This window comes from Halichoeres trimaculatus, unplaced genomic scaffold (assembly GCF_033239565.1).
Source record: "Halichoeres trimaculatus isolate MK-OKI-2021-1 unplaced genomic scaffold, fHalTri1.1 fHalTri1_scaffold_7, whole genome shotgun sequence".
NCBI classification, from domain to species: domain Eukaryota; kingdom Metazoa; phylum Chordata; class Actinopteri; order Labriformes; family Labridae; genus Halichoeres; species Halichoeres trimaculatus.
Window position 1 is genome coordinate 22,967,671 of NW_027437185.1, and position 18,266 is coordinate 22,985,936.

At 40.6% G+C, this 18,266-nt stretch overlaps 2 protein-coding genes across 4 annotated transcripts in view; both read left to right on the top strand.

Moving 5' to 3' along the window:
* pdgfrb (platelet-derived growth factor receptor, beta polypeptide) overlaps positions 1 to 6,365 on the top strand; it is a 32,976-nt gene extending 26,611 nt beyond the window's left edge. For both annotated transcript variants that reach the window (XM_074673884.1, XM_074673885.1), the window contains exons 17-24: positions 85 to 251; positions 675 to 787; positions 966 to 1,088; positions 1,327 to 1,438; positions 2,809 to 2,908; positions 2,990 to 3,095; positions 3,577 to 3,866; positions 4,920 to 6,365. In XM_074673884.1, the coding sequence (XP_074529985.1) occupies positions 85 to 251; positions 675 to 787; positions 966 to 1,088; positions 1,327 to 1,438; positions 2,809 to 2,908; positions 2,990 to 3,095; positions 3,577 to 3,866; positions 4,920 to 5,067 (1,159 nt within the window). In that variant the 3' untranslated portion in view covers positions 5,068 to 6,365. The remainder of the gene's footprint in view (positions 1 to 84; positions 252 to 674; positions 788 to 965; positions 1,089 to 1,326; positions 1,439 to 2,808; positions 2,909 to 2,989; positions 3,096 to 3,576; positions 3,867 to 4,919) is intronic.
* Positions 6,366 to 6,967: 602 nt separating this feature from the next.
* Positions 6,968 to 17,852, top strand: csf1ra (colony stimulating factor 1 receptor, a). 2 transcript variants are annotated; one of them, XM_074673871.1, is made up of 22 exons: positions 6,968 to 7,104; positions 7,404 to 7,518; positions 9,006 to 9,293; positions 9,407 to 9,694; positions 9,780 to 9,916; positions 9,997 to 10,162; positions 10,258 to 10,459; positions 10,794 to 10,909; positions 11,063 to 11,174; positions 11,293 to 11,492; positions 11,777 to 11,868; positions 11,993 to 12,119; positions 12,293 to 12,397; positions 12,602 to 12,712; positions 12,829 to 12,991; positions 13,093 to 13,175; positions 13,275 to 13,378; positions 14,507 to 14,629; positions 14,724 to 14,835; positions 14,921 to 15,020; positions 16,059 to 16,170; positions 16,509 to 17,852. In XM_074673871.1, the coding sequence occupies exons 2-22, from the start codon at positions 7,467 to 7,469 to the stop codon at positions 16,653 to 16,655; spliced, it is 2,940 nt and encodes a 979-aa protein (XP_074529972.1). In that variant the 5' UTR covers positions 6,968 to 7,104; positions 7,404 to 7,466; the 3' UTR covers positions 16,656 to 17,852. The 2 variants fall into 2 exon arrangements, with proteins under 2 accessions (XP_074529972.1, XP_074529973.1); XM_074673872.1 differs by having other exon boundaries at positions 9,009 to 9,293.
* The last annotated feature ends 414 nt before the right edge of the window (positions 17,853 to 18,266 follow it).

Sequence of the window (18,266 nt, forward strand, 5' to 3'; positions counted from 1 at the left end):
CAGAAGTTTCATAAGTTGCTGGACTATGAATAAATCTGGAAGTAGGTCAGCTAAGCCATTTTCATACCCCATGTGTCCCTGCAGCTATGTGTCATTTGGCAGCGAGAGCGATGGAGGATACATGGACATGAGTAAAGACGAGCCCTCACTCTACGTGCCCATGCAGGAGCAGATAGACCCCATCAAGTATGCAGACATCCAACCCTCTCCATATGAGTCGCCTTACCAGCAGGACATTTATCAGGAACAAGGTCTGATATGAGCCATGTGTGTCCATGTCAATACAAGCATGTACTCCCCCTTTCTCTTGCATCGTCAATTATTACTTTGTCAGTGTTCTTAATGAAGCATTAAGCGCACTAAAAACAGCAAACAAAGAAGAAGGAGATGCACATGATGCATTTATGTGTGAAAAAGCGCTGTCCTTCATCAGTGAATTTAAAAAAGTGCAGCTCATGAACAGATTGTTTTTGCCACATAAACAAATACTACAGTTTGCTTTTTAATCACAGACTGGAGAAAATGCAAAGACACGTTACAGAACAGAAAGGCGCTGTTGTTACCACCCATGAAGTCACAAGACTTTATGTCGGGGTTCCCCACTCAAAAAAAAAAAAAAAACTACAGCGTCTTCATTCATGTTTGTGGTCTCACTGTGTCACCTTTTTGTCCAGGTGGTGGCAGATTGGACTTGGTCATCAGCGACTCCGCTACTCTGACCTATGACGACCTGTTGGGCTTCAGCTACCAAGTGGCAAAGGGGATGGAGTTCCTCGCCTCCAAAAATGTAGGATACAAACAAGTTTGCTCCAAGATTTGTGGCTGATGGTGACTCAACATGTTTGCTTCAAAATTTTCTCATTTTCAGGAAGCATGCTGACTTATTTTAAGAGATACAGGAAAAGAGATAAATTCTGACCGGAATTTGTAAAAACAGCATTTTATTTGATTTTGTTCCACCACAGTGTGTTCATCGTGACCTCGCTGCAAGGAATGTGTTAATCTGTGAAGGCAAGCTGGTGAAGATCTGCGACTTTGGCCTGGCCAGAGACATCATGCATGACTCCAACTACATCTCTAAAGGCAGCGTGAGTGACAAAATCACTGCAAAGGTTCACACAGATAAACCCTCATTCCTAGTTTGCCACATATTTACTGGATATGCATCACTCACAGGTGGTTACAAAACGATGCACTGGTAAAACTCAAATACTTTGTACAAGTTTATAAGCAAACCTACTTTTGGAGCAAATAACTGCAAGCTGCCTTCAATAGCTTGATTGTTTTGTCCTATTCATGCCCTGTGATATTTTTTGTTCTATTTAGACCTTTCTGCCTCTGAAATGGATGGCCCCAGAAAGCATTTTCCATAATTTGTACACCACCTTCAGCGATGTGTGGTCGTTTGGCATACTGCTGTGGGAGATTTTTACACTGGGTAAGTCCAAACACATGTATCCACATAAAACATGAATATTATTAGATCTACTTCACGCATTAAAGTACTAATTTTGTGATTCCATGTAAGGTTCAAATTGTGTAGGTTTACCTGCAGGACTTTCTTATTTTTCAATCTTTGATGTGAAAAATAGTCTGGTTAATGTAAAGCCAGGGAAATTTTCAAACTCCATGTCAAATCGTAAGTACATACTAGTTTGTTTGAAAGCTCATATGAGGTCGTAATCCTCCTAGTCACAGTCAAGCTTTGAAATTAGATTTCCGTGCTCAGGGTATTGCAAGTGTTTTTCTCTTAAAGACCTCTTCCCACGATTTTTGAAACTACCGTGAAAACAAGAGGGACACTTGATAATACACGCCACATAAGCCTTAGTGGTGGAGAACAAACTCACAATCAGCCTCTGTAAGTAATAACCAAAGATTCCTCTGTACTCTCCTGTATCAATCTGGCTTTCATTGGGCTTAAAGATAAATTTATTTTCTCATCTGGGTCAGAAAAATTGGGAAAGTACAAAGTATGTAACTTAGAGATCAGCCGGTGCTGTGAGGTTGCAATTCGAAATAGGACCCAAAAGCAGGCAGAGGCAGGGAAGCACTTCAGAGGTTGTTTTACTGTGCACAGAAGGTGCCTTCCTGCCAGGAAGTGTAGAGAAAGAAAAGAGACAAGGGTCAGTTCACTGAAGATCCAGTAGTTACAAGAAGTATTCTCAAAGTACTTAGTTTACGCTGAGTCAGCCATAATACTGCTTGATGAGCAGGAATACACTGGCACCTGTCTTCAGTCAGTGTAGATGGAGGGGGGGAGCTGGAACTTCAGAGTTGGTAAAAACAGGGATCCCCCACTGGTGCTTGTCTTTTTGGAAGAAAAAACGATATATTTTAAGTTACGAGCGTCCGAAACATTTTGTGATGGTACTTTTGATAGTTTACCATACATTGTATTACTGCAACTAATGATTATTTAGATATTTAGATTTAAATCTGAGCCTCACACACTGATCATACAACAGGAGCACACGTCACATAGCATGTGAAGCCTGTGATGTAGGATACTGGAACAGTTAATATTTGAAAAAGAAAGTTGACAAAGAGATAAAACCTGATCTTTTGATTGAATTAAATATTGTTTTGTTTGTGATATTTTGTGTTCACTTCCTTTACTAAATACAATCACAGTTAATCTTTTTAAATTTTTTGTGTGTTTTTTCCCCACACCATTACACCTTGAGTATTTTCATTTCTATTATCTTTGTGTCCATGCATTTTAATTTACAGAATGTCTTTGTCTACATTAAGGTTAGATATTTCTTCTTGTCCATAATTTCTCAATGATTTCAATTCATTCTGCAGGAGGGACCCCTTACCCTGATTTACCCATGAATGAGTTGTTCTACAACGCTTTGAAGAGAGGCTACAGGATGACCAAACCCACCCATGCCTCTGATGATGTGTAAGGCACTTTTACCAATGAATGCACATTGTGCATGCAAAGAATGTGAAACTACTTAGCTTTGTGTTTTTTATGTTTCAGTTATGAGATCATGAAGAAGTGCTGGGATGAGAAGTTTGAGAAGAGGCCTGAGTTTTCCTTTCTGGTACACAGTGTGGGGAACATGCTGACTGACAGCTACAAAAAGGTATAATTTTTTACATCAGAGCTGCTTTAGAGTAATACCTCAGATTTACACCAAAAGACTTCACTTTCTTGGTATCCTAGAGTTATATTTTACATTAGGTTCAAATTGTCCATCAAATCTTGTAATATATTGTACTGTTAGCCCCTCACAGTCAGAGAATACTCCCCCTAGTGGCTGGTTGGTGAATGTCCAGACACTTATCCAGGACAGATGCTGAACTTTGAAGATGACAGTATATAATTTTTTGACCTGCATGTTTGAACTTTGCCAAACAAAATAAAGTATGCAGGTCTTATTAATTAACCTTAACCCTAACCTGAACAAATAGTTTCTATATCAGTGTGACTCCTCTGAAGCAGATAGGAATTTTTAATTTTTTGTTGATGCTGTAACATCTTTTCTGCAGCATCAAGCTCTCAAACTGTTAATTAATCATTCTGCATTAAGTTTCAACAAGCTAACTCTCATCTTCTGACAACAGAGGTACAACCAAGTGAACGACAACTTCATGAGGAGCGACCACCCCGCCGTGGCCCGCACTAAGCCCAGACTCTCCTCACCCTTCCCCGTCGCAAACCCAGCATTCAGCCCCCAATCTCCCGTCACCCTCACCCTCCCCCCGGATCCCTACAACCAGAGCAGCCCCAGAGAGCTCAGACCCCCGGCTGACACACAGGAAGCCATCACATCATACAACGAATACATCATCCCCATCCCAGACCCCAAACCAGAAGATGCTTTCACTGACAGGCCGTCAGAGAGCCCTGCAAGGTATGGAGCTGCAGAACATGACACTTCACATGTGTGCCAAAAGCTGAGGATGAGGATGTGTTTGTTTAACTGTGGCAGGTTTTTTTTCTCCACACACCCACTCGTCCAGATGTGGAGCTGAGACAATAGCTGTATTATGGAGGCGGACAGGGAGACATGCTTTTATAGCATATAAAAATACGCAGCCAAGCAAAGTTTGCTTTACCGAACAAATAAATGTTTGACTATTAAAAATTGTGCTATTTTCACACAATTACCTTTTCTTCAACAGCTTCTTTTTATTTTAGCGTTATTGTTTTTTTTTTTTGCTTGTTTTTTTCACTCTCAATGCTTGAGATCCTTGCAATCAACCAAGGAATGGAGCAAATTTCAACCTTGGGTTTTAAATTTATGCAGCCAGACGATTCTTTTGCTTTGATTTTGATCATAGACTTCACCCTTGACATTGTGGTTTAAGCTTGTTCTTGCTCTTTTAAGGGAACACAGTGATGCTCTGTTGGTCCAGATCCGCAGATTGATGTCAATAAGGATGTCATGGAAACATTGGGCGACATCCTAAAATAAAGAGAAATAACAAAAAGTCAACCTCATGAGCCAATCAGTAACAAGATTATTCAAGCATCATCCTTCTTATACCAATTAAAGCTTCAAAAGAAAACTAATGAGTGGATCAACAGAGAAGTGCTCAGCCATGATTTCCATAATAGACTGATTATTTAAGCTGGTTTTGCTGGTGTGTACCTTTCATTATATAATTTTCTCTTGCATCATTTTGAGGAATAAAGTAGAGTTTGCATCTTTTTGATTTTTGTGGTAGTCCATTAACTCTTTTCATAACTCTTTTAATGAATCCAGTTTTATTTTATAACAGTGTAACACACTTTTTTAAGATGTCATTAAAACGGATGAGTATTATAATTTTTGAAAAATGTCTTGTGGTTGTCGGAAAGAAGATGAATGTCAAGATCTGCACCACAAATCTGACCATGGTGTGACTTTTGGTCTCGGTCTCAGAATTTGAGTTCTTCTTTGTGTTCTTGCCTATTTTTGCAGCTCTCTGGCCCCAGAGGAAGAGACGGACTCCATGTCGCAGGGCACAGCAGAGACCCTTCCGGAGGAGGACCGGCTGGAGGAGACCAGCGAGAGAGACGCTCTGCTGGGCACCTCTGGGACGCCTGAGGTTGAAGACAGTTTCCTGTAGCCCCATGTAAGACCCTGTCAGAGCAGAGCCTGTGTCTCAGTGTTCTTTTTGTTTTGTTTTGAATATGCCAGAAAAAAAGGGAACTTGTCTGAACGAGAATGTAGCAAAAGTGAAACTGAGGAGGCAAACTTTTTACGTCCACTAAGCACTGAGCAAGAAGTATTGTCCTTCTATGTTTTGTTTTACACGTAGTACCTCTGAAGCTACAAAACAGATGAAAATAATCATGAGCCTGATGTTGTCACCCATTGATTGATAACCCAACACGACGTAAACATGGTACTCTTTTCACTCATGCACTACAGAAACAGTTTACAGTAAAATATGATGTTTTCACCACAGCCAGGGATTCTCGAGGCCTTCTTGACTTCACCTTATGTCGCCTTTTGGACTTTGAGGTCCGCAGTGAGTGTAGCCTTTCAGAAAAGAGGGTGTTGTTTTTTTATTTTTATACACATAAAAGCCAGAAATCCTGTCAAGACCAGAACATAATCAAATTTGCATACCATTAAGAATCAGAAACAGTTTGTCCCAAACCATTATAATCAGCGATAAAACCAGAGCCAACTTTGGATTTTCCCTTTGGCTTTAAATACAAGCATAAACATGTAATGCAGATTCTACATACACTGTTTTTTTCTTTTACAAATACTTAAATATAGATTGCGTTCACCACAGTGTCAGAAGTTTTTCAGTTTTTTTTATTATCTGAGAGAGATATATGAAATGTGTTTTTGTCTCCTGTGAATATTGAATACCTGTTTAATGTAGATCATATCATAGTCCTGTGCCAGACTTGCACTTTAATAAGAATTTAAACAACAAATAAAAACACTATCAACAGGAAATCAGCGCTAGACTTCAGAATGAGACTGTTACAGCCGAGTTTGTGTGACGACAGGGAGCTCCCTCACAGCATATCACTGCCTTATAGCACATGACGGCACACATGAGTGCCTTTGTACATAAATTGACAGATTCTTGTCTTGCAGCTATTGTTTCTTGCTGATACAAAGGGATACTGTGCTCAGCAGAGTCAGACAGACATGTGTTCATGTAAAAAAGATGCTTTTAGTTGTCTGTTGCATTGTATAACATTCACTTACACAGGTTATCTCTACTTACTTCACCATTTAAAACAGCACAATGTAATTTTCTGTAGCAATTTAAAATGCACAAGATCACTGTATCACAAGCTATGGTACCAAAGCTCTTCTTAACGTTTACAAATGTATTTTTTATTTGTGCCATTTTATATGTTGTAAATGTGACAATAAAGTGTGTTATCGTAAACTGACTGGAGGAGTCTTAAGTGAATTTTTCTCAGTGACTTTTCTATTCTTCTGAAAATAAATGCTAAATAAAAGCTAATTCATTTTTAAAATAATTCCTAGTGTCATCATAAAACTGAAACTTGTGTGATAAACAATCAGCGATTTCTTCCTTTTTCCCTCTTCGGGAATCTTTTATAACTTACAAAGAAGAAACTCATCAACTCATAATGACTTTTTTCACTCTCGTATCTGTTAGATTGTCTCTGATTCCTGAGTCAGATTTGTAAGAACCCTTTGACGCTATTTTTTCTCCCACAAACCATTGCTCCCCTTGTTAAAAAGCCTCGCAGCCATGGCTTAACAGTGAAAAAGGTGATTAGTCTCACCTCAGCAGATGTCTAGGGAGAATTGTGCCTTTCTGTGGCAAATTGGCACTGGCTCATTAATTTGTTGAGCGTGATATGCTGGTCCGCCTCCCCTCACACACACACATACACACACACACACACACACACACACACACACACACACACACACACACACACACACACACTCACAGAGCTCCCTCCACCCTCCACCACTTGCTGTCTTGAAAGATTTCATGTTTGCTGTGTGACTTGAAGAGACTGTAAACAAGCAGAAGGGAGAAGAAGGGCAGAGGCACACAGAGGGGGAAGAAGGGACTCATGTCAGCTTTGGATGCTGGGAACGTCAAACCTGAGGAAGTTATTGAACCCCTTGAATAAGCTGAAGACATCTGCACGTGAGTATATGTGAAGTCAGTGAGTGATGCTCTTGTTATTGCTTTTTTCAGCTGTATTCTAAATCTATTGAGTAAAGATTAGTTGATTTTCTCATCGAAACTATGTAGTTCTTCCTCCTGGTATTTCAAACTGATACCTAATTTTAGTCAGTGCATAGTGAGACTGAAATAGAAGTAGATCAGTCATCTTAACAGGCAGACATCCTCTGACCAGTGAGAAAAAGAGAAGTTAAAGAGAGCCGATGAGTAAGAGCACAACCTCAGAGCCAGTTTTCTCATTCCTGTTCTCAATGCTACAGATCAATACAAGATTTCTGTCATCAACATCAACACTGAAGCTGCAGGTTTGGAGCTGATCTAGGATGCAGTCCTTCCTCACTCTGCTGCTGGGGATTGTGGCTTCTGCTGCTTCAGGTGAGGCTCCACAAAAATGTAGCCAAGTGTGTTTCTGACTTGTCTCTCTGCAGTTGATGTGAGTTCATGTTCACAGTTTAAACTCAGAAGTAAAACAACACAAGTAAAAGAGAGTTTTTGAACTAAGTAGAGCAAGAAGAAATCTTGAAAAGTTTGTTGAATACTGTATCAAACCAAGAATGTAAGTGTCATTTTTGAAGTTTTTTTTAATCTGCAGTACAGCTAGCCTTTTATTTTCCTCAGACAAGACTTCTCGTGTATGGAGCTGAAATGATTTCATTGCACATTTCATGGCACAAACTCGTGGTCAGCACACAGGCTCTTAGAAGCTCTTTCTGCCCTGCCATCCAAAATTTGGCACTATAGTTTATCTAATCAGCAGGACAATGTCTGCTGCATCATGAGTTGTTTTTGGAGCTTGTTCTTGTAATGCCTCCTCTTTTTAAGCCACTCTACTGAGGCTGAGAACAACACATATATGGGTGTCACTTGCTGAGCTTAGAAATTGCGATTTCACGTGTTTGCATCCGAGCACATAAAAGCATCTGTTGTTAAGTGTTAATTTTGGCTCAGTGAATTCGTTTTGCTTTCTGCTAGATTACTGTCTGAGGTGTATATGGGGTCGTTTCAAGGTTGGATGAATAGTTTATTTGAATGAAAAGGAAATGAAACATGTTTACACCTACAATCAGGAGGTTCAGATTGGTTCCAAACTTCTGGATGTGATTTCTTAGATTTGGTTTCTTCATGTTAACTTATCTGCTGTGGGGAATAGAAAAAAAAAAATGCTGATCACAGAATCTCAGTTCTGCTTCAAGCTTCAAATCATCCTATGAAAAACCTTTGGATTTTTTTTAAACTATAAGTTAAAGTGAAAGCTCAGGTTTGAATAAGAGAGAGCTCAGGCATTTTCAGCAGACGCTCAAGTGTCAATCATTGTTACAAAAGTGGTTCATCCCAAAACAAATCTAAAACGCAATGACTGGTTCAGATGAGACTTCCAAATCCTTCACAAAGTTGTCAAAGAGAGCCTTGTTCTGCATCTCTCAATCATTTTTCTACGCTCCCTGAGGGTGATGATCCACTTTCGGCAGAGTCTCCCTTAAAGATGCATGAAATATATTGCTCTCTTTTCCATGCCTGGTCTTCCTGTTTTTTCCTGTTTTTGGTGGAAACTTTGGGCCTTAGCTGAAGCACATCAGTAACAGATGTGTAGCTTAGCAATTTTGATTCCAGTGTTGAGACAGCAGCAGCGTAAAAAGCAGAAGTGAGAAGGTTCAGGATATTATCTTAGTCCATGTCTTCATAACTTCTTCTTCAGTTCAGGTATTAGCTTACTAAAATAAATTAGAGTCATGATCCTGAGATGGCTTTGAGTTTAAAAAAAAAAGGTAAAACTGAAGAAAAATCTTTAATTATCAAAGAGAAAGCAAAAACACTAAACACTGAAACAATAAATACTTCTACATGCTTTTATCCTTCTTTAGCAGAATGGAGGCGTCCAGTGATCAAGCTCAACTCTAAGGTGGTGGTTGGCTCTGAGGTGGTGGTCCAACCTGGCGTCCCCCTGGACCTGAGGTGTGAGGGGGATGGGCCTGTGAACTGGCAGACCAGGCTTGCAAAACACAGACGTTATATTTCTAAAGGCAACGGGAAGATCCGCACCTTGAAAGTGGAGCGTCCCTCTGCGGACTTCACAGGAACGTATAGGTGCTTTTACACTTCTGGATCACAGTCACATGACCTGACCTCCTCTGTGCATGTGTACGTAAAAGGTGAGCTCAAAGAGTCCTCCTATGATGACTTAGTAATTGTTGACACTTTCTGGATTAAAACCTACATTAATCCATCTAATTCTGATCCACTAACGCGTCAATGCCTGTTTTAGATCCAAACCGGGTGTTCACGACCAGCAGCACGACCCTGCGTGTGGTGAGAAAAGAAGGTGAGGACTACCTGCTGCCCTGCCTGCTGACAGACCCAGCTGCCACAGACCTGGGACTACGCATGGACAATGGCACCACCATACCCCAGGGGATGAACTTCACGATTTTCCGGCATCGTGGTATTCTCATCCACAACTTGCGTCCCAGCTTCAACGCTGACTATGTTTGCACAGCCAAGGTCAACGGGCTGGAGCGAACCTCCAGGACCTTCTCCATCAACATAATCCAGAGTGAGACATCTTAATTGTCAGAATCTTCACCCAAACAGTTTGGGGAAAAACTGTTTTACTCACATTTGATTACCCCCTGCTTTAGAGCTCCGTTTCCCTCCCTATGTCTTCCTTGAGACGGATGAATATGTGCGCATCGTTGGTGAGGAACTCAGGGTTATCTGCACCACTCATAACCCTAACTTCAACTACAATGTCACCTGGAAGTACACCACCAAGACGGTGAGTATGAAGCATTTCAGAGGTTTTCTTTAATATTTTCTATCATTCTAACTGTGATGTTTCTCCCCCTTCTTCATCAGAAACCATCAATAGAGGAGAGGGTTCGTTCCGGTGGGGAAAACCGTCTGGACATTCAGAGCATTTTGACCATCTCTACTGTGGATCTCTCAGACACTGGGAACATTTCCTGCATTGGAACCAATGAAGCAGGTGTGAACAGCTCAACCACGTACCTACTGGTTGTAGGTGAGTCAAAGAAAGCTCTGCTGCAAGATCTGAAATCACGTAGTCTGTAAAACTGATACAGAGCTAAAAACTTCTGTTTGTCATCTCCCAACCAGACAAACCCTACATCAGACTGCTGCCTCAGCTGTCCCCCAAACTGGCCATCAAGGGTCTTTCGGTGGAGGTGAATGAGGGTGAAGACCTGGAGCTCACTGTGCTCATTGAGGCTTACCCTCAAATTACAGAGCACAGATGGCACACACCAACAACTCCCAACACATCAACGCAGGAGCACAAGCTCATCAGATACAACAACAGGTACAACACCCACTGCTCCAAGATGTCTGCGTGGATTTTTATAGAAAAGAACAAACAATAGAGTACACCACAGTAAGAGGAAGCCACCCTATAACAAATGTGCTGTGTGTGCATTATGCTTGGATTTGACAGGGAACACAAGGGTCATTTCATTTTCTGAGGTCATGAAACTTCTGCTAGACAGAGGAATAATGTTCTGCTTTATGACTTGTTGACATACTTGACGGTTATAGATTGGAAATGTCTGAACACAAACCACAGAATTAGTCAGATTCTGCAGACATTCCGCTTTTCTGATTTTACTCTTTTTGGGTGTTTTTATTTTTTTTTTAAGATACCATGCTACCCTGCAGCTGAAGAGGGTGAATGCACAGGAGCAAGGACAGTACACTTTCTACGCCCAGAGCAACTTGGCCAATGCATCCATCACGTTCCAAGTCCAAATGTACCGTAAGTGACTTTTAGCAGGCACGGATCCAGATAGTGAAAACATTAAAAGAGTGAGGCAGCAGGATTTAAGTTCCCTCGGGTAAAGATGAAATCTGAAGATTTCTGTTTATGTGTGTGTGTGTGTGTGTGTGTTTTTTTCCTTATATCTTGCAGAGAAGCCGATTGCTGTGGTGAGATGGGAAAACATCACCACACTCACCTGCACCTCCTTTGGTTATCCTGCTCCCAGAATCATATGGTACCAGTGTTTTGGGATACGGCCAACGTAAGTGTAAAAACCAAAAGTCAGCCAAAATACCCAGCGTGAGCTGCAATGTGAAGTTTAATGATTTCACGATTTCTTGTGATAGGAGTCTGTTTTTCTTTGTGCTGGGTTGAAACAGGTGTAATGAAAACACATCAGGGCTGCAGTTAGCAACCTCTCTCCAGGCTCCCACTGTGGAAGTCCAGAGGGAGGAGTACGGAGCTGTGGAAGTGGAGAGCGTCCTTACCGTGGGGCCTTCCCGGCGCAGGATGACTGTGGAGTGTGTGGCGTTTAACCTTGCTGGAGTCAGCAGCGACACTTTTGCCATGGAGGTTTCTGGTGAGTTTTCCATAGACCACTCTACTGGCTATGTTCTCCGTTAGACTCAAGGACGAAGCTCAAACCAAACCTTATGTCTGAGTTGTGAGAGTATTATTGCCATGGTCAGATGATCCCTTTGTTGTTATAAGGGATGATGCTCCTGTTATCTCTTTAGGGCAGTTCTACATCACATAAAGATGCCTAACAATATATAACATCAACAAAGGGAGGAACATGTGAAAACAACATGTGACACACCTCCAGTTCGTCATGCACTAAAACAGCTCTCTCTGATCCTACAGATAAACTCTTCACTTCCACCTTGACAGGAGCCGCAGGGATTCTGGCCATCCTGCTTGTGCTTCTAGTTTTTCTGTTCTATAAATACAAGCAGGTCGGTTTAACGTTTGAGTAAACACAAAGCAAATTTCCTCACATTCAATAATCCCCTCCCCCAAAAAATATGATTTTCCATGTGTGCTTTGTTTCATCACTTACGGCCATTCTGACATCTTCAGAAACCCAGGTATGAGGTTCGTTGGAAGATCATTGAGGCAAGAGATGGAAACAACTACACCTTCATTGACCCCACCCAGCTGCCATACAATGAGAAGTGGGAATTCCCCAGAGACAAGCTAAAGCTGGGTTTGTACCTTTGTATCCTAAAATGATGAAAATGAAATTTGATTCTCACCTTCATTTTACTCACTGCAATTCACTGCTCATGAAAGTGTATAAAGAACACAAATATAGGAAAGAAATGTTCAATTTGATGTTTGTCTATGAGAGAGAGATCTTATTTTACCCTCCCTCATCAGGGAAGATCCTCGGGGCAGGAGCTTTTGGGAAAGTCGTTGAGGCCACAGCTTATGGACTCGGAAAGGAGGACAATGTGATGCGTGTGGCTGTGAAAATGTTAAAAGGTTAGACCCTTGATTCAACAGAGAAATCTTTGTTTGCATGGAAAAAAAAACCCAGAATAACCAGGGAATTTCAAATGTTCCTGATAAGGTGAAAAATGAATCTGATTCAGATTTTTGAAGCAACACTTGGATGACATCAGAACATTTGCTTCACATGGTCTATGAGAGGATACCATTATGATCATTTGCACTGGGTTTCTGCAGCCAGTGCCCATTCAGATGAAAGGGAGGCCCTCATGTCTGAACTGAAGATCCTGAGCCACCTGGGACACCACAAGAACATCGTCAATCTACTGGGAGCCTGCACCTATGGAGGTCAGCTGATTGTCGTTACGTCTGTTAAAGCTAAACTAGTTTAAGGATTTGCTGTCATAATCATTTGCGCTATTCTCTTTGGAGAGGTTGTGACATAGTGTGCTTTCTCTCATCAGGACCAGTGCTTGTGATCACAGAGTACTGCAGTCTGGGTGACCTCCTGAACTTTCTCCGCCACAAGGGAGAGACCTTTATGAACTTTGTCATGAACATTCCTGACATTACAGAGAGTTTGAATGACTACAAAAATGTCTGCACACAGAAGCAGTTCATTCGGAGGTACGTCCCCAAACATGCTGTGCAATGACAGAGAGAATCACTTTTATCTGTTACTGCCGACAAGTCAATCAGTCATTCTGTCGTTTTTGTTCATCCAACAGCGACAGTGGGATCTCGAGTTCATCCTCCAGTAGTTACTTGGAGATGAGACCAAGCTACCCAACGACCTTGGAATCATCTCAAAGTAAGAAAAACTTCCTGCAGTTATGAAAAAACACCTTTGAAGATAAAAAAGAATCACTGTCTTCATCCTCAAACCCTCTGTGTTGGTTTCTTTGCATAGATTCTTTGTGTGAGGGGACTAGTGACTGGCCGCTGGATATGGATGACTTGTTGAGGTTTTCTTTTCAAGTGGCTCAGGGTCTGGACTTCCTGGCTGCCAAGAACGTGAGTGGTTTTAACGAGTATAATGTAAAAAAAAAAATCAAAAGCTGGAATTACTAAAAATAAACACATTTTTATGATAATAATGAATGTTGGGGTGAAATTCTTTGAAAGGCAGTTTCCCCTTACATCCTTTAAGATTCACTTATTATCATAGTTAGACCATAGACTGGTAGTCTTTCATCAAGGTAGCTTTACGTGTGTAAGTGTGTATGTTTGTGTGTGTGTTGCAAGGTTAAAATAGTTTTGGATTTGTCATTATAGTTTAATTTTAGTTAGTTTTGACTTTTTTTTCCATTATAGTTTAGTTTTAGTTACTTTTGACATTTTTTTCCCATTACATTTTAGTTTTAATTAGTTTTAGAGCAGGCATTCTAGTTTTTATTCAGTTTTGATTTTTTTGACAACAAGGCTTAGTTTTAGTTTAGTTTTAGTTTTTTCATACCTTATTAACCAGGTGCAGGATTGAAAAAGGTCAGAGTAAATATTTTGTAGTACTGTTTATTTTCAAGTCCAACATAGTGCTCACTGCTCAATCAATGCTGATACTGAACTCTTGGCTGCTGCCTTAAACACAAGAAAATAATATAAACTTAATATGAAAATATATACATAAATTAAATAAAAATAAAATAAACATACATTTTATTAAGAAATATAATATGAGCTTTAATAATTAGAAACTTGGACTCTGTAACAATAAAGTCAGACTCACATGAAATCAAACTATTACAGATGCTCTAATTCATTGCTCCACTACGTTTCATCGCAGCACAGCGCACAGCCAGTCAGTGCAGTAAACAAGCTCGTCCCAGTCCGTCACTATGATGGTGCTGTACATCGCTGACAACTGCCGGAAACTGTCGTTAAATTGGTTGGGAAAATGTGTCAGATTAATTTAAATCCTAAAGGCTATTAACATTGTCAGAAACTAAAACTGAGGGCATTTTCTCTATAAATTTAGTCAGTTTCAGTTAGTTTTGTGAACACAAGATACAGTTTTAGTTTACTTATTGTTTTTGTTTTCTTTTCTAGTTTTTATTAGTTTGAGTTAACTGCAATGTATTTTAAATTTAAGTTTTTGTTTTTAGATTCGTTTTAGTTAACTATTATAACATTGGTGTGTTGCAGTGTATTCACAGAGATGTGGCTGCCAGGAATGTCCTCTTGACCGACCGCAGAGAGGCCAAGATTTGTGACTTTGGCCTAGCACGAGACATCATGAACGACTCCAACTACGTAGTGAAAGGCAACGTAAGACCCTTTAATGACTTATTTCCTCAATTTACTTCACTTACAAAAAAAATTATAGGCTAGTTTATAAAATATCTCTAAATTGTGTTTGAAGGCACGCCTACCAGTGAAGTGGATGGCGCCAGAGAGCATCTTTGAATGTGTCTACACCGTTCAAAGCGACGTCTGGTCCTATGGCATCCTTCTGTGGGAGATCTTCTCCTTAGGTTTGAACACAAATCTATGTGGAACTGTTACACACATTTACTTAATGATTTACCCGCTAAAATGATTTTTGATACACTCCTATAGGCAAGAGCCCCTACCCCAGCATTGCAGTCGACTCCAGGTTTTACAAGATGGTGAAACGTGGCTACCAGATGTGCCAACCAGACTTTGCACCACCTGAGATGTAAGCTCAGCACATGGATCACTGTTTCCCTCACTCTTTTGAAGGTTTATTATGTCCAGCTAATGCAAATAAACTATTCAGCATCACCTGACTATCAGATGAGATTTACTTCAGCATCAAGTGACTCTCAGATGGGTTTTTTTTTTTTACAAGTGAGTCAGGAGTAAGAATCGCCTTTTTATCAGCCTGTAAAATGTTCACACTCAACTCGTCTGACTCTAAGGAGCGGTATTTTTCTCGCTAACCTGTTAGCTGTTGCTAACATGTAGTGATGCCTGCTAACACTGAGGCTGACATAAGCATTAACAGTGGCTGATCTATAAACTGCTTGACTCCAGTGCTGGACTTTTTATATGGCTGGCGTCCCAAATGTTCATTAGATTTGAACAAAGATCCTCTTTCTCCTCTCCAGTTGTTTGTCCTATCCACCATCTGATATAACTGACACATGAGGTAACCTCATAAAAAACTTTCAACATCTCTAAATTCATATCACATCTTTGGCTTTCCTCTTACTGGGAAATAAGTACAAAGCAAAACTAATTTAACGGGCCACTCTGATGAGAAAGTTAAAAGTTGATCAAGTTTCTCAGAGGACATCCTTGTGCGCTCATTTGGAGAGGCTGTGGCTCCACTCGGAATAACTCTGGAGAGGAAACAGAGACTGGATCTGAGTCAGGGCCCAATCATCTGTTGTTCTGCTGTGAGTCAGGCCTCAGTTCTGCCTGTTAGCCACATGATCTCAAAGCCAGGATGCCATGTAACTGCTATTTCACGGCAGCAAAATCCAACTGAAGGGGCAGGCTTTCTTATGAACAAGTCCCTTATGAATCTGCGTCACCGCCCCCATACTCCTCCTCTTATTTGTCTGATTTGACTATGCAGCTCCTCAATTTCAAACCATAAAGTCTGAACTTTGGGGACAAAGTTTTTCATGTACGTAGGCCCAGACTAAGTTCACTGCCAATTCTTTCATTTCCAGTGAAGTTGAACTGCGATGAATCATATTTTCTATGGTTGTTCTGTTTTCCGTTTCAGTTACATGATCATGAAGATGTGCTGGAATCTGGAGCCTACACAGCGTCCTACATTCAGCAAGATCTCACAGATGATAGAAAGACTACTTGGGGACCAACCGGAGCAAGAGCAGGTAGGTTAGGGTAGAACAAAATTCAGTTACTTAATTTTGGATTTGCCAAAACTGTCTGTGGGAAACAAACATGTGACACTCTTGTCAAGACGTCCTCAGAAAACCCCCTCTCTGAGACACAGAGGAGTGAGTGATCCAGACCCAATAAAACTTGTCTGGCTTTTATGTGGGTGCTGTCCCCAAAGGAGATTTTAAAATTTCTTTTCTTCCAAAAAAAAAAGACAAATTACATGTGTCACATAAAAGAGGACAAACTATGATCTGTGACGTGTTTCTGTGAAGCTGACGTTGATCTTTTCTTGAATCAGAGCTAACTAAGTTAATGATTCTCCTCACAGCTAATCTACCAAAATGTGCAGCAGCAGGTCACGGAAGGTGAAGTGTGTGATGAGCCCAAGTGCTGCGAAGGCCCCTGTGACCAGTCTTGTGACCACGAGGAAGAGGAGCAGCCTCTGATGAAGACCAACAACTACCAGTTTTGTTGAAAGCTTCTGCCGCTCTTCAGCAAAACCTATCACTTCTCAAAAGCATCAGAAAAGTTGGGATGCGGCTGTCGCTCACTCTCAGAGCACCACAGCTCCTTCCAACGTTCAGATAGCCGCAGAGTCGCCCTCACAGCTATTTTTTGCCTGTCGTGCCTGCTAACCAGACGGACAAGCAGCTGCAGCGAGCATGTGACTTGCTTCTTTGCAGACCATGACTAGAAATTGCCACGTCTAACTCTGACTGCAGAGATGAAAGGAGGAAACATGTCAACAAACCACACAAGCATCCAAAGCCATACTTTAAGCTAATGGACTTTTGCTACCCTTTCTGTCGTGTATTTGTTGCATAATAGGTTAATCCAAAAGAGAATTTGTTAGTCCCTTTCCCTCGTGTGTTTTACTCATGACATATTTTACTCGATTTTCCCCAACACGTTTTTACTGCTTCCTCGTGAGACTCTGTGTTGTTGATTTTGTGAATTCTTTTGTTTTTTTGTCAGCAGGTTTACTTCCCTCTCATCATCTTGCATGTTTTTTTCTCAGTAAGAGCAGTCATAAACACTGGATTCAAACTCACATGAAATACCTTTTTTCTGCTGTAGACAAGCTCTGTTTTGTTCTCCGGTCACCTTAATTGAACATCCAAACAGTGCGGGTGTTGTCCCTTGTTTTAAACATGCTAACTGGACCGTGGAGAAGGCAAAGAATGACCATGTTGTTTCCCTCTCTGTGCTTTGGTCATAGCTAATTCTCTTGTGACACACTTACTGTAGCTGTCAGTTAGCGGATTCATGTGATTGTTTTGCTTCAGTATAATTAATTAAGCAGTGCTCAGTGTGGTTTGGAGCAGGGAATACAACTGAACTGAGCAAGGAAATCTGTGGATCTGTTGAGGCTCAGATAAACAATGTGAAAGTAATTCTCATTACCTTCAGAGTTAGACAAGTTATAGGATTTATGCTTCACTGATGTCTATATGTAGCAGTCAGCCTACACTGCCAACTGTATGAACATTTTAGAATAAGATATAAGCTGTTAGAGTGACACAAACTGCTATCTTGTGTGATTTCAGGCATTTCATTTGTGCTTTAGTTGAAATAAAACACAAAGGGCAGGATGTCTAGTATTGTATATATCTCATGATGTAAATCAAAAATCATCTTTATTTTCACATGTATGTTCTAGAGTAGATGAGCGTGCGTCATTATGTCATGTATTGGTTCTGTTTTATGTGCAAATGAGAATCACTGTAAAGGTTCCAATAAACTCACTTCAAAGCTAAAGAGCAGTGTAATGTTACTGCTGGACTTTGATGGCATGAAAGGTATTTATTTATTTATTTTTTTATTTTTTTATTTTTTTATTTATTTGTTTGTTTGTTTATTCATTCATTCATTCATTCATTCATTCCTTTAAAACGATCTTTCATTGAGAAGGGGGTCCTATTTCTCAGCTGAGACCTTAGTTTCATATGCTCTGATAAAAACTGTGCTGCAGGCAAGTTATGCTCTGCTCACTTCCTGTTTTCCATTGGAGAATGTCCAATCTGCATTTCCTCTGGAACATTTCCCACAGTAAATGTCAACGTTGCACAACGAGAAGTATCTGAAA